Below are 16629 nucleotides of genomic sequence, written 5' to 3'. Positions count from 1 at the left end.
TCAACACCCGATTTTAAATGTAACAGGCAGTGTTGATCGCTTCAGCCCAGAAGAATAATGGTAACTTTGAATCACATAACATTGTCCTTGCAGCTTCAATCAAAGTACGGTTCCTTCTTTTAGCAACACCATTTTGCTGCGGAGTGCGTGCTGAGGTATACCGACGAAGTATTCCCTTTTCGGCACAGAAATGATTTAGTGTGGAGTACTTGAATTTCGTGCCGTGTCACAACGAATTCCCTTGAGCTTCAAGTTCAACTGATTCTCCATAAGCACTACGAACTTCTTGATCAATTCAGCTATCTCGCCTTTACTCGATAAGAAAAACACCCAGGTGAAGCGGGAGTAGTCGTCGGTGATGACCAGACAGTGATTACTACGAGATAGACTTAAAACATGAACTGGACCGAACAGATCCATGTGAAGCAGCTGAAAGACACTGGAAATTGTATTTATCATCTTCGGTTTGTGTGCTTTTCGATGATGCTTGCCTAACGCACAAGCCACGCACTTCTCGATAGTCACGTAATCTTTAACTGGCAACCCTCGTACAATGTTGTTCTTTGCAAGATGATTCGGGTTTTTGACATTGGCATGACCAAGGCGACGATGCCACAACATAGAATTATGTTCCGACACTTTGGAGAACAAGCATGTAATTTCGTCAGGAACGTTCTTATTCATGTCAATCAGGTAGGCATTATCTTTTCTCTGAGATCTGACAAGGACCCACTCCTCTGGTATGACAATACCAGGTTTTAGAATTAAGCATTCCTTGTTGGTAAAGTGAGTAGAAAATCCCTTATCACAAATTTGTGACACGCTGAGCAGACTGTGCTTTAATTCTGGAACATATTTAACGTTTTCGAACTTTAGAACCCCGTTATTCACGGTCCCTTTTGTGTAATTTTCCCTTTCTCTCCTCCCGCAAAGGAAACATATCCGCCATTAATGATTTGAATGTCACTTAGCTAAGATATGTCCCCCGTCATGTGCCTGGAATAGCCACTATCAACAAACCATGGTCTGATAATATTCCTCCATAGCTGTTCCTGCATAGTGTGCGAGATTAGTTAGTTTTGGGTACCCAATCCATGGTAGTTCTGGGTAAGCCTGACTTGGTTAACCGTGTTACGGGTTGCCATGACATATCCTTATTATTATCAAAAATCGAGTCTGAAAACGTTGAGAACTTTGTTACCGGAGACTTGGACAACCATTTGTATTTTGGTTTTGGAATTTTGTGATTTACATAAGTGGTTGACTCAGTCTCTGGTCTACGGACAGGAGACACGTTTGACTTTACCCTGGTAAACGTTCTCGATTCAGAGGCCCAATTTGGTCTTGGAACCGAGACCGTGTTTCCTTTCCGCATTTGGGTTATGATGGGCTTAGACTTGGTCTGATGAGAAGTTGACCTGTCCGCTTTATTTTTCTTCCAGTCACCATCAGAGGGCTTTGCCTTGTAATACCTCATGTTATTTGAGTTAAGCTTGTGGAGGTATTCCGAGGCATAGTCCTTTTATGGCGTCTTTAGTATGGAACATATGGAAGTTTAGAGCAATTTCTTACAATATGACCGGGAATGCCACAGTTGAAACAGGTTTGCCTTTTAATAAAAAAATCATTGTCGCCGATTCCCGGTCTTGCTCTGTTGTGTGAGCCTGTTTTTACATCTTTGGACTTATCATTAGAAAATTTACATTTAACATTACAGGAACCCTTTTCTTTTACAAACTTAGGTGACAAATGTTTATTTTGGTTTTTAAATTCATCAGTTTTATTAAAGGATAGATCACTGTCTTTTAAAGTTCTAGAAAAGGTAACCAAACGATTGTCTTTGCTCTGAAAAACAAACAGAGCCCACACACATCAGTAGCATTGTTATTTAAAACAGACAAAACAGGCAAATTTAAAGAAACAGAAGAGCCAATAGGTGATTCATCATCTTCCTAAGTCCAGTCCTCAATTATTACTTCATCTGCACATGAGCTAGATTAGAATCGTTCACCCCTGAGGTTGACTCAGTTGCCGATTCTGTATCAACCATACCCTTGGCAGTTGCAGTTGACTTACCATACTGCATACATTTTTCCTTCTCTTCCTCTTCCTTGGTAAGAGGAAGACTGATATAATTATTGTTGTGTGGAGGGGGAACCATGTTATATCCAATACCCACACCCTTATTTTCTTTCCATCTCAATTGATTTTCTATCATTGACTCAACGACATCACTAGAGACATTGAATTTTTTAAAATTGAAGTCAGCATTTTCAAATTTATTTGTTAGTTTTACTATCTCCAATTTCGATGCTTCTAACTCGGCAGTTAGTTTAGCGATTTTCTTTTTAGCATCTATATGGTGACAACATTTTATGCTGAAATCATATTCTAGTTTTGAAAAATCTTGTTTTTGTTCCTCTATTTTATCTTTTAATGCATGTTCAAGTTTCTTAAGTGTTGAGTTTTCATATTTTACACCCTCCATTTCCCTAATTAAGTTACTGTTATGAATTTTATACAAGCCTACTTTATCAATGCACGATTGTGAACAAAGTACAAGACTTACCTTAGTTGGCTTGGTGGAGGTGAAGACCATGAAAGCATGCTAAAGATCCAAGACCTGCTCCTCGGCTTCGTTCTCTTCTTCTTCAATATCCATCTCAGCAAAATTTGCAACGTGATCACTCAAGTTCAATGCTGCCATCTAATCTTCCCAAGAAAAATTCTAAACCACCAAACCTCTCTCACCCGTATTTGAGCTAGCCACATTCTCTTCTCTTCCACCATGTACCGGAACCATTGCTCTCTCTCTCTCGATTTCCTTCCTTGGCAAGATTAGTACACTCACGAGCAAAATGACCCGGCTCATGACAATTATAGCACCTCATAGAGCTTTTGTTGAATCCCACCTTCTGATTAGCAGGCACATTCCAGTTATTCCTGCATGTCCTCTTGGTGAACTTCTTGGCTCTAAAAACAGCCATGGCAATTTGCCATGAAATATCCATCTCCTCCACATCATCAGGATGTATCTGGTCCAGCTCAGCAGCCACCACGGGTTGTACCAGGTCTCCAGCAAGAAAGGCATTATAGAAGTTCATAAAACTTGCCATCAAAGCTATGTTCTCTTGAGTCTCTTTGGAAAATAATAGGAGTTTGAATAGGAGACTGGCTGGAGGTGATCACAGGAACTTTTTCGGTGCAGGAGTTGGTTGTGGAAAGAAAGCGGCAGCAGCTAGTGTAGATTGTGGAATGCATTGAATTTGAGATGACCTGAACATGGAGAAAGTCTGCTGAGATTGCTGCGGTTGAGCCGGCTGACTTTTGAACGGTGAAAAATTGTCTTGTGAAACTAGAGCATTGTTAGCCGCAACACCGTAACCAACATTATTGTAGGTACTTGCATGATTGATAGCACACTGCTTGTCGTCCATGTCACAAACCTTGATAATTGCCATCACCTCCGAGAGAGTCAGTCTTGCCAGATCCTTGGTCTTCTTGATAACGGCCACATTTAAATCCCAGATCTGTGGCAAAGAATTGACTAGCTTGTTGTTGATCTCAGCAGATGTAAGGTTTATATTCGCAGACCTAATCTCCGTGATTAACGAGATGAACCGGTGAAGCTGTCTTTCAAGAGATTCTCCCAAAACATGGCTAAACATGTTGAATTTTTGTGTTAGGAGATCTTGCCTGCTTCTCCTCATGTCTTCATTACCTTCAAACACTTCAATGAGAGCCTCCAGAGTGCTTTAGCAGAATTCAACTCTTTAAATCCCAAGGCAATTTCAAGCGAAAGTGCCATGGTTAAAGTAGCCAGAGCCTTCTCATCTTTCTCAACAACGTCAAAATCAGCATCTGTATACGACTCAACAGGCTTTATCTCCACTTCTTGGGAACCTTCTCTCTGATAGGTAATAACCTGAGGACCTCTAACTGTGCTTCTCCACAGTTTTGCATCCTTTGCTTTCACATACTTCTCAAATCTGAATTTCCATTTAGCAAACCCTTCAGATTTCAATAGTCATGGTACACGAGTGGTGGTCCCCATGATAGAGTCAAGTTCTTGCTGAAGAGTGGCATTGGAAGACACACTAACATCTGATTGATCCATAATATCCTTAACCGAGAGCCTGATAAAATGACCAAAAGCAGCAAAGTTCTTCCGAGAACTCAGAAAGTTGACCGAGAACTGTCAGCAATATCAGATAACACACACCGGGTTGCTCGAGAACGACGAATTCAACCCGAGAACTTGTAAATCCTCCCGAAAACCTTGAATGTTAACCGTGAACCTTGAGATCTTCCCGAGAATTTCAAAATCAACCTGAGAATAGTACCTGAGAATAGTTCAAGATATGGTAAATTTTGAATGTCTAACTAAATCCCGAGAAATATGGGATTTAAATCAAACACAAGATTTACCAAAATCTGCTCCAAACTGGACTTCTCACCGGCCGAAGAACATGAAGAACAGTTCTTCAAGATCCAAAAACCTTCAACCAAGTACACTTCCGTAAATCAATGTCAGAAACCTTGATATCACCAATAACCGAGCCTAGAATAGGTGTATAGGCTCTAATACCAATTGTAAGTCCCGTGATGGATCTTTCAATGTGATATCAAGATACTCAATGATTAGCCATAAACTAATCACTAAGTCGATTCTATAAAGCAATCAAGAACACACATAAAAACAATGAAGAAGCTTCAAAACACACGTATATTATACGTCGGGTACTTAAGCCCTTTAACAAATTACACGGGTGAATGATAATACAATGGACGAAGAACCCCTACTTCGTTAACATATGTTCTACATATGACTACCAACTAGGCCTAATATATACTAAAAGCCCACCGAGATCAACAAATCTCAGTTTACAAACAAAAGCCCAACCAAGCCCAAAAATACAAAATACGACCCCAACGGCGAGTATCTCAAAGATGTTTCTGGTCTTCCTCCTATTAGTGAAGTTGAATTCCGAATTGACCTTGTAACTGGTGCAGCCCCTATACGAAGGCTCCTTACTGTCTTGCACCCTCTGAGATGCTAGAATTTTCCAATCAGCTCCAAGAACTTTCGGACAAAGGGTTCATTCGCCCAAGTTCATCTCCATGGGGCGCACTCGTTCTTTTCGTCAAGAAGAAATTGCATCGACTACCGAGAGCTCAACAAGCTCAAAATCAAAAATCATTATCCTTTGCCTCATATTGACGACCTTTTCGATCAACTTCAAGGAGCTTCATGGTTCTCAAATATTGATCTTCGTTTGGGTTATCATCAACTGCGCGTGTATGAAGAGGATATACCCAAAACCTCCTTTTGGACTCGATATGGACATTTAGAATTTAGGGTTAGGCATTTCGGGCTAACCAATGCACCTGCGGTGTTTATGAACCTCATGAGCCGCGTATGTAAGCCTTATTTACATAAATTCATAATTGTTTTTATTGTTGACATCCTCATTTATTCTAAGTCCAAAGTTGAGCACTAGAAACATCTTCATTCCATCCTTGATCTTTTGAGGAAGGAACAGTTGTATGCTAAGTTCTCAAAGCGTGATTTCTAGTTGAATGAAATTCCATTCTTAGGGCATATAGTAAACGAAAAGGATATCCACGTTGACCCAGCCAAAATCGAAGCCATTAAGAATTGGAAAACTCCAACCTCTCCTACCGAAGTTCGTTCTTTTCTTGGTCTTTCTAGTTATTATCGTCTCTTCATACTTAATTTTTCCAGATCGCTTTGCCCTTAACCACTTTAACTCACAAGGATAAACCTTATGAGCGGGGGCCAAAACAAGATGAAGCTTTCTAAAATCCTAAGCGTATACTTTGTGATGCATCGATCCTTGCACTCCTCAAGGGAAATGAAGATTTTGTTGTCTATTGTGATGCTTCTAATCAAGGCCTCAGTTGTGTCCTTACCAACGAGGTAAAGTTATCGCTTACGCTTCACGAAAAGAATTATACGACGCACAATCTCGAACTCGGTGTTGTCGTATTCGCGTTGAAAATTTGGATACATTACCTCTATGGCACTAAATGTGTGGTATTCACCAACCACAAGAGTCTTCAACATATTTTCGACCAAAAGGATCTAAACATGCGGCAACAACGATTAGCCGAATTACTTAGTGATTATGACTGCGAAATTCATAACCACCCTGGTAAAGCGAATGCTGTAGCCGACGCTCTTAGTCTAAAGACCCATGTTTAATCGATTTTGCTTCATAGCGTGACCGTCCAAACCGATCTTCAACTTCGTATATTTGAAGCCCAACATGTCTCTATCATGTACGACGAAATGTCTTGTGGCACTGAGCTTCAACTCAAAACTAAGAGAGATGGTTTGTTGTATTACCTCAATCGTTTGTGGGTTCCTAATCGTGATGATCTTCGGACATTCATCATGGACGAAGTTAATAAGTTTCGATATTCCATTCATCCCGGTGCGGAAAAGATGTATTTCGATCTACGGTCTACTTTCTGGTGGCCCGGTATGAAGAAAGACATTGCATTATACATTACAAAATGCCTTACTTGCGCTAAGGTTAAGGCCGAGCATCAATGATTATCCAATTGCACGAGAGTTTGCTCGTGCAACCGCACATTCCTATTTGCAAATGGGAAGACGTAACCATGGATTTCGTGTATAAACTTCCGACTACTTGAAGCCACCATGACGGTATTTGGGTTATAGTCGACCGATTGACTAAGTCCGCTCATTTCGTCCCGATCAGCAAAAAGTTCTTGATTGATTATGGTCGGCATATCATTTGTCGTCATGTTGTACCTTTGCGTATCATTTCCAATCATGACAGCCATTTTACTTCACATTTTGGGTCATCGCTTTAAACCGCATTGGGAACTTGATTGGATCTTAGCATAGCCTATCATTCTCAAACCGATGGGCAATCCGAACGATTTAAATGCTTTAAGGCATGCTTAGGTCATGTGTGATGGACTTTGGTGAAAACTGGGATTCTCATCTTCACTTGATTGAGTTTTCATACAACATTTTTCATAAAAGTATCGGTATGGCTCCATTTGAAGCACTTTATGGCCGTAAATGTCATTCCCCTATCTGTTGGAATGAAATTGGTGAAACCCAAATCACCGGCCTGGAACTTGTTCAAGAGACTATTGATTGAATCACTCAAATTCGACAAAACCTTTTAGCTGCTCGTAGCCGTCAAAAGAGTTACGCTGATAACCGACGACGACCTCTCGATTTTAATGTCGGTGACCGTTTTCTCTCAAAGTATCCCTTTAGAAAGGTGTTGTTCGTTTGGGAAGAAGGGTAAACTATCTCCTCGATTTGTTTGACCTTTCAAGATTCTCGAATGTGTCGGTGGTGTGGCTTATACTCTCGAGCTTCCACAAGAACTCTCAAAAATTCATCCGATGTTTCATGTTTCAAATATTAAGAAATGTCTAGCTGAGGGAAATCTCCATATACCGCTTGATGAAGTGCACATTGATGAAACGATGCACTTTGTTGAGAAACCGGTGAAAATCATGGATCGCAAAGACAAGGAAACCAAACGTAGCTGTATACCTTTGGTAACTGTTCGTTGGGAATCCAAGCATGGCGTTGAATTTACTTGGGAGCGAGAAGACCAAATGCGAACTAAGTATGCCTATATTTTTTATGTAGATTCTTCTACTTAATTTCAGGACGAAATTCTCAAAAGTAGGGAATGCTGTGATATTTGTCATTTTTATTTGCATTTGGATTCGTTTTTGTATTCGATAAACCGACCCGTTGTGTGTGTTTTGATGTATTTTATTTATTATTCTTCATTAATAAAATATTCCTGATAATTTAAGTTTCCATCCGTTCGTTTTCTATTATTTTTGACAAACCGACCCGTTGTGTTGTTTTCTATATTTTCGATAAACCGACCTATTGTACGCCGGAGCAAGCATTTTACACAAGGAGGAACAAGACATCCACACTTATCATCAGAGTTATGTAGATGATATAATAGTGACGGGTACACCAAAACAGGAAATTAAGAATTTCAAATCCCAAATGGAAGAAAAATTTGATATGAGCAATCTAGGATTGCTGGCATACTATCTTGGGATAGAAGTTACCGAAACAGGGGGTGAAATAACAATTAAACAGACGGCGTATATAAACAAGATACTGAAGGAAACAAACATGGTGGATAGCAATAGCACGAAGATTCCTATGGACCCCAGTACGAAGTTGAAAAGGACCGAAGGAGGAGATCCGGTAGGTGCAACGCAATATAGAAGTTTGATAGGATATCTCAGGTATCTTCTACATACAAGGCCAGATCTAAGCTATTCAGTCGAATTACTCAGTAGATTCATGCAAGAACCAAAGGAGCATCGCTTGAAGGCAATAAAGCAAGTGCTATGCTACATCAAAGGAACCAATGAGCTTGGAATAGTCTACGGGAAGCAAGGAAACTGCAAGATTACAGGTTACAGCGATAGTAGTTATGGCGTTAATACAGATGAAGGAAAAGGAACTATTGGCTTGGTGTTTTATTTTGGAGAATCGCAAATAACCTGGAGAACTCAAAAACAACAAATAGTAGCATTATCATCATGTGAATCTGAATTCATGGCAGCTACTGCAGCAGTATGTAAGCATTATGGCTGAGAAGATTGCTAAGTGAAATCACTTGGAAAGAAGAGAAAATCACGTTAAAGGTAGATGACAGTTATGCCATAGCACTGGTGAAGAATCCAGTGTTTCATGAAAGGAGCAAGCACATACACACACGCTATCATTTCATCATAGAATGTGTGGAGAATGAACACATCAATGTGGAGCATATCATCGGTGAACTACAAAGGGCGGATATACTGACAAAGGTGCTCTCAAGGATCGAGTTTATCACCATGAGGCAGATGCTCGGAGTCCAAGACTTACATCAAGAAGACAAACGAGCTTAAGGGGGTGAATGTGAAATTAATCTCTTTTGAAAGTCTAGGGACTAGAATATTTAATGAAACTTATTTTAACTTAAATATGTATTAATTATGGTTAGAAGTATAAGGGTTGATTAGGACAAGAACAAAAGTTATAAACCTCCCTGTTTAGAGATCGACGGAGACAAGACAGACGAGATCAAGAGGACGGTGGAGATGGTGATTTCCGGTGAAGGGGTGCAACGGTTCAAAAGACAGTTACTGGAGTAACCGTCGTTTTCGTTTAGTATAAATAGGATTGTTATTTCAGTTTATAATCATACCAATACATTCAAAGTTATAAAAGTTTATCAAGTTTTTGTTTTCAATTTTGTGTGCTATTGTGATCCTGGGCAACAGTTTTAGTGTGGGACACGTGTTATTTTAGTTGAATCATATAAACAATGCACCTGCAAATTAGCATTACTCAGCCCCACTTCAGATATGATGGTGAGTTTCTTTTATCTATAAAAGTCTCATAAATTTAGATAATGATTATTTTTACCACTAATAAGGTTACAGTCTCAAATTGTTTTAACTACTGGCCTGAAGGATATGAAGAAGTACATAAGCCCATGGTCAACAACATATATGTATTTAGATAAAGGTTATATAGATAATTCCATTAGTTGTATGTACTATGGTTTAACTAAGAAATTAAAAGAAAATTATTAATTATCATAACTTAAAAGTAAATAAATAAAACTATAGTGAGTTGATTAAATAAAAAATGACAATAAGTTGATTGGATAAAAAATAAAAAGAAAAAAAGTTTAAAAAATTAGTTAAAATAAATAGATAAAACATTCATTTAGGCCCATATTTTTAAAATCATATAATTCGGTATATCACCAATACTGTTTCTTGAAAGGAAAAAAAATACCTCAACATATATGCAACCATATAAAGGATATGAAGAAATAAGATAAAGACGATTGCCACAATATTAAACCTGAAGGAAGCAACCAAACCATTTTTTTTCTTGCATTTGGTTCGAATTGTTTGCCTTCTATATCGATGTAATTACACTACTACGGAGAAAGTTGGTTTCGCAGGCGTTTCCCATTACAGATAAGGATAAGTTGTTATTAGTGATGTCCATAATTATTGCATAACGTGTTCATGGTGTATGTTTACTTAGTGGACATAGTAGAAGCATTCCATTAATGTCTAGTTCTAGAAGCATTAGTAAACAGACAGCTTACGAAAAAATATGTATGACGTCTTGTTTATCTGTTGTTAAATCTTGTATTACATAATTTACATAAAAAGTGTAATGTATGTCTTTATTTAACGCTTCTGGCCCGATTGCCCCCTTTGACTTGAAATAAAATTGTTGGATTCCTGAAAAGCTAAGCATTTTCGTTTGGAAGGCGTAGTTGGATAGAGTTTCCACCCATGTGGCTCTCTCTTACGAAAATAGACTGCCGTATTAGTGGTGAAAGCTGTAAATTATGAACCGAACGAACACGAACAACACCGTGTTCATGTTCGTTCGTTAAAAAAATAATGTGTTCGCGAACGGTTCACGAACACTTACCGAACGAGATTTTGTGTTCGTGTTCGTTCATTAAGGAAAATAATGTGTTCACGAACACAAACGAACACAAATAAAATCGGCAGAGCCTAGAGATTGACACCGATGTATTCATCAATGTGAATAATGAAAGCCTGTAAATGAATTGAATGAACACAACATGGGCATGTTCGTGTTCGTTCATTTAACTTTAAAATAACACGGACACTTATCGAACATATATTTATGTTCATATTCGTTTATTTAAAAAGGGACATTTGTGTTCGTTTGTTTAAAATATAAACGAACATAACTGAACAAAGGTAAACGAACATACATGAACAAATGCAAATGAACACAAACAAACATAAACGAACTTAAATGAAAACACTTAAATGAACACAAATTACATATATAAAACATTTAAGCAGATGACCTATCTAGATAATATTTAATTATTTTCTATTAATAAATAAATTAACATAAATAAACAGACATAAACGAACATAAATAAACGAATATAAACGAACGCTCATGAACATAAATGAACGAACGGAGCATGTGTTCATGTTCGTTCGTTTATTAAACGAACACAATTTTTTTGTTCATGTTCATTCGTTTATTAAATAAACGAACTTCCCGCCGAACGGTTCACGAATAGTTCACCGAATGTTCGGTTCATTTACACTGATACTACGGCAAGTGCTGAACATCGATCTGCTCACGGCATGCTTTATGGCGTCTCAAATTTGACAGTTTGTAAGCTCGTGGTGTAGGATTCCTTAGGTATACGCGTTCTCGGTATGTTTCAGCTCCCTTGAAGTGGCAGACCTACCCCTTGGAGGGGGGGGGGGTGATCGAGGGGACGTCCACCTTAGTTTTTTTAGTGTTATTCGTATGTGAAAATCCCGAACACCCCCCCCCCCCCCCCCTAAAATTAGTGTTAATCTCCCTATCGCTCCTATGAAAAAGATTCCTTCCGCCACTGCTGCCTTGTGCAAGAAAATAAGGAAAGTTCTTCATGATACTTTAGTGGGCATGTTAGTGTATTTGGAAAGCAAGGAATGAAGTAGTCATTTCCAACAAAGAAGCATCGGTTCTTATGGTGATTAAAGATCTGAAGTCATTAGGCTTTCTTTGGATTAAAAATAGGTCCAAGCTAGATTAAAGTTGGAAAAACTTTTCTTTTTAGCTTTCTCTCTTGTTTCTCTTTGACATCTAGCTCCCGGCTAGTTCGGCCAGTTTTTAATGAAATTTACCGTTCGAAGAAAAAGGTGTAATAGGATTATCACCCTCAGCTGAAATTTGGGATAAAATGTAATAGAAAGTGAGAACAAACTAATGGCATGCGAATGCATGTGTAGATCAGCAACACCATGCCATCACACAGCAATGAGTTTTGAAATGAGTTTTGAGTTTTCTTAATTAATGATCACCCTAAATGACTAATCTTGTTTTTCTAAACTCCACAAATGCAACTTGAACAGATTTTGATGAGGTAGCTGCATGTGCAAGTATCCTACTACTTACAAAAATGATAAGATGTAATTCGTACTTGTTCTAAGACGCCCAAGGTCCAACATTTTGGCCATGCACATATGTTGTCACTTTGTATGACGCATCAACACGGTAACTTAAAAGTCCCCAAGACAGAAAAGTTTACCATGAAACGAATCAAATCTTTTGAAATGCTAAATCTACTAGTGAATTATAGTTGATGTGTTTCCTAAGTGGTGAACCATACCAAAATTTCCACTTTACAAAAAAACCACTAACATATATGGTCCATTTGGTTGGTATAACTTTGCACATAAATAACATTAAACCATAATAAACCTTACTTTTCATAATATTGAAAGATGTCACATGATCTTACTTCTTTCTCACAAAATGACTTAAGTTTCTTCTTTCACCGTTGCATAGCTACCATCGAAGGTGAGAGCTCTATCTCGTCTCTTGCCATTGGAGGACAGTTTCTATACACAGGCTCTTCCAACAAAGAAATTCGACTGTGGAATCGCACTGGAATAATATCCCACGTTGGTTTAGCTGAGAGCATGGTAATAACAGGAAATGGTGCTGTTAAATGTATCGTCGTTTCATCTGACAAATTGTTCTCTGCCCATCAAGATCACAAAATTCGTGTTTGGAAAATCAATACTCATGAAACACCACAACACAAGCTAGCACACTTAGCCACACTCCCAACGCTTGGTGATCGTGCTTCTAAGGTTCTAATACCAAAACACTATGTACAAGTGCGGCGTCACAAGAAATCGACATGGGTTCATCATCTTGATACTGTGTCAGCTCTAGCGGTATCCAACGATGGATTGCTTTTATACTCGGTCTCATGGGACAAAACACTAAAAATTTGGCAAACAACTGACTTCAAATGCTTGGAGTCGGTTGCAAGTGCACATGATGATTCAATTAATGCGCTAGTATTGTCCAGCAATGGAGACGTTTATACTGGATCAACCGATAAGAAAATAAAGATTTGGAGGAAGACTATAAATAGAGAGGACCACACTCTTGTTGCTACCTTGGAGAAACATAAATCTGGTGTAAATGCACTAGCACTAAGCGTTGACGAAAACACATTATACTCAGGTGGCAGTGATCGATCGATTGTTGTTTGGGAAAAGAATAAGGATGGCAATATGTTGGCAGTGGATTCTCTGAAGGGGCACAATAAGTCTGTATTGTGCTTGAGTGTGGTATCGGATTTGGTTTGCAGCGGCTCGGCTGATGAAACCATAAGAATTTGGAGAGGTATTCATAAATGCTATTTATGCTTGGGCATATTGGAAGGCCATAGAGGACCTGTCAAGTGCTTGACTTTGGTAAAGGATGAACATGAACCATCTTATATCATTTACAGCGCCGGTTTGGATTGCAACACCAAAGTCTGGCAGATTTCCATCCCTTCAACCTAGACAACTTCTTATGCTCGTAAGAAAATCATCGTCTTGTTGTTTGGATAAGCGGTTTGTTGTTATTTGCTGTGAAGTGAAATGTACTAAATATGTATCTTATCGTTTATGAACCACGGGTTCGATCATAATCTTTCAGGTTAGAAGTTTTGGCAGCTTTGGTTAACTGTAAATCATCTATTCAGCATCACAAGAAAGAAACAAGGGCATGGGCCAGAACATGACATATGCTTGTTGTTTTTGTTAGATTGCTTTTTTTTAGATTTGGCATCTGAGTAACTAAATAAAATATACAAAAAAAATGTACATCGGTAAAACCTCAATAAATTAATAATGTTGGAATCGGGATATTTTATTAATTTAGCAAGATATTATTATATCGATAAATTAATAAATTATTAATATAAAGGGTTGATCTATATTCGTGGGCAACTATCAAATTAATGCATCGACTGTGGCATCCGTGTAGGTCCTCTAGATGGATCTCACAACTTTACTCGGATCAATCCGTGTTGTTGGTTAGCAGAAATCACCGACAACACTCAGATCTCGGATCTTAATTTTGTTATTATCAAAGAGAGAAAATGGAGAGGTTGGAGAGAGAAACTTTTATTTCAAAAGGTTGTGTCTCTTGGAGTTGTTGAAAGAGTTGAGTTGTTTAGAGAAATGGGTAAAGTGACCCTTTTAAAGGGTCCATATTTCTCCAAAGTTTACATAATAAGCGTACAAAATAAACGTACTGAGTACGTACTACACCGACTAAAAGTAAACTAGAACGACATACATAATCCTATAAACAATATAGAATATTGGTCCTACAATCTCTCCCTTTAGGATTGAGTATGTAGAGGAACCTTCATCAAGTTCTTTGCTTCGTCTTGATTTCTTATCTTATTTTCTGAGAATGATTGGCAACAGCAAATTTTAGAAACACCATATGCGGGAGGTTCGACATCTAATTTTCTTTTGTTGACTTTCTTGTGCCGACTGGTTTCTTTCCTTGTCTTCAGATATAGTCAGTTCCTTTATAGGATCAACCACCAACTTTCACATTCTCATTTTCTTTTAAGCGCTTCAGCATCTGCAACTCCAAGAAAAGTTGATCTTGATCTACCTGTCCATGTGCAACTGCACAAAAGTTAGAACGAATAAGATTCGTTTATAGACCCTCTTGAAGGTCAAAGAAGAATTCGTTCACAGACCCTCCCAATTTCAGTCCCTCAACTTGTAAGTGATTTGTTTAAGTCCTAGGCTTCCACAACAAACTTTGCATGAATGACCTTAACAACAAAACACATAATTTTGAATAAAACAAGGTTTAATAAAATATGTACGAACACAATAAAAACTTAAAATCTTTTTGACGTTTTCATATATTTTAAAATAGCGAAAATATATACATAATATTTTGAGGTTGAAACATAAAATAAAACAGAAGAAAAATTAAAAGATAAGAGTAAAGATAAAATTAATATTATATATCAATAATAATTACAAAATTTTCTAACGATTTTAGTATTTTTGTGAGAAAAATCACAACTTGGAGTCACATTATCTGTTAACATTCTAGATCACACTTCTATTTGGGCATTATTATGCCAAGAACCTAAAGTCAATTGTAGATATAATTTGTCCACTTTAAACTTAACAAGTATTTGGATGTCAAGGTGATATGTTAATGTATGTATTAGGCACAATGCTTGTGTGGTCCCCATTTAATTTAATTTGACAAATTACATGCTCCATCATACCTCGGGCGTAGTATGCTTTTACATGTCACCTCAACTTGACTTAAACCTTTCTTATCTGATCATCGTATGCTTATTGACACTTTCGACACTTTATTTGGACATTTGACTCTATCTAGAAATATTAAAATAAAGCAGAGGTTCGTGGCCTTAACAATCAGGTTGGATAATACCATATTATCGCGCAGAGAAAGTCCAAGGCTTGAACAAAAGAAAGAAAATAAAACAAAGCAGAAGATTCAGGGACTTAACAATCAGGTCGGATAATACCATATTATCGCACAGAGAAAGTCCAAGGCTTGAATCAAAATAATTGAAGAAATAAATCAGAAGTTAAAAATCCTAGGATAGACAACTTTTAAACTTTTTTTTATAATTTCTTTCTAACTCTTTTTTTTCTTGACACTTTTCTTGACTCAACATAATTAAATTGACATTTGATTACAAAAGACAACTGTAATCAGGTAAAGAGAGGCTTGGGTATAACATATTATTTACGTTTCTGCCTTTATTGATATGACTTTAGTTGGAGTCGGCAACCGCTTCATAGCGTGTAACCACTAGCATAGGTAGATATTTAAGTTTATATCACTATGACACTTACTTATTTGTCAAGCCTGCCTACACATCAAGCAATGATCTTGTTGGCTTTTGATCTACTCTTTTCATGTGCTAAATCGTTAGAGATAATTTCTTATCATTTTCCAAGGGTAGGATCAATTTCTCAAAATGTTGAATAAATTTTAATTATCTGACTTCCTCTAAACATGAGCTCCCTCTTAATGAGATAATACTTTAGAAACGTTTTTCTGATTTTCTTAAAAGAACATAAAATATTTTTGTTAAGTCAAATGACTCATTTTAGTTTTTCTTAAACTTACAAAGTGAAAATCTTTTTTGTAAGTTATAGATAACTCATTTTCTCCCTATAAAATTGTGACATATTTGAAAAATATTTACAATTTTAAAACAAAAGGATAGATAGGTTGTATTAATCAAAATTGATCATGCAGAGCGATTCTCCCAGAAATTCAAATCGGGCATGATCGATGGTTTTAGTGAAAAGGTCAGCAAAGTTGTTGTCAGGTGGACTATCTTAAGCATGCATTATCACATTGTGTAACAAAGTTGAAGAGATTCAAACCGAGACCCAGCAGCTGATGCTGGATCCATCACTTGTGAGAAGTAGTTGGACGAGGTTAGTTTGAGAAACGCTCGAAAAGATGTGGTTGAGCCATTTGAACAAGGTTGGCATTGTTGAAGCACAAAGTACCATATAAAACACTTCCCCTCCTTGAAGCTTGTCCTCCCATGTCACTTATGAAAGACTTGAATCCGCCATCGAATGGTTTAGCATCAAATAGCAAGGGTTCTTCCATCATATTCTGGGTGCAATCACTATCTAAGTACCTAATAATATTGATAGTCCTCCTTGATTTCCCAGCATGCACTAAGCGTTTAAATAGACATG

General features: G+C 37.6%; 1 protein-coding gene and 1 pseudogene across 1 annotated transcript; both read left to right on the top strand.

Moving 5' to 3' along the window:
• The first annotated feature begins 8044 nt into the window (after positions 1-8044).
• LOC143587158 (secreted RxLR effector protein 161-like) lies at positions 8045-8647 on the top strand. Its single transcript, XM_077068529.1, has one exon. It carries the CDS (start codon positions 8045-8047, stop codon positions 8645-8647), a length of 603 nt encoding a protein of 200 aa, XP_076924644.1.
• A 3686-nt stretch (positions 8648-12333) lies between these two features.
• LOC143587162 (protein JINGUBANG pseudogene) lies at positions 12334-13413 on the top strand (annotated as a pseudogene).
• Positions 13414-16629: the final 3216 nt, after the last annotated feature.

Source organism: Bidens hawaiensis, unplaced genomic scaffold, assembly GCF_021521415.1.
Source record: "Bidens hawaiensis isolate Kalapana, Puna unplaced genomic scaffold, B.hawaiensis_p1.1 tig00035164_1, whole genome shotgun sequence".
Lineage (NCBI taxonomy): Eukaryota > Viridiplantae > Streptophyta > Magnoliopsida > Asterales > Asteraceae > Bidens > Bidens hawaiensis.
Note: the sequence above shows the minus strand (reverse complement) of the source record. Positions and strands in the feature narration are given on the sequence as shown.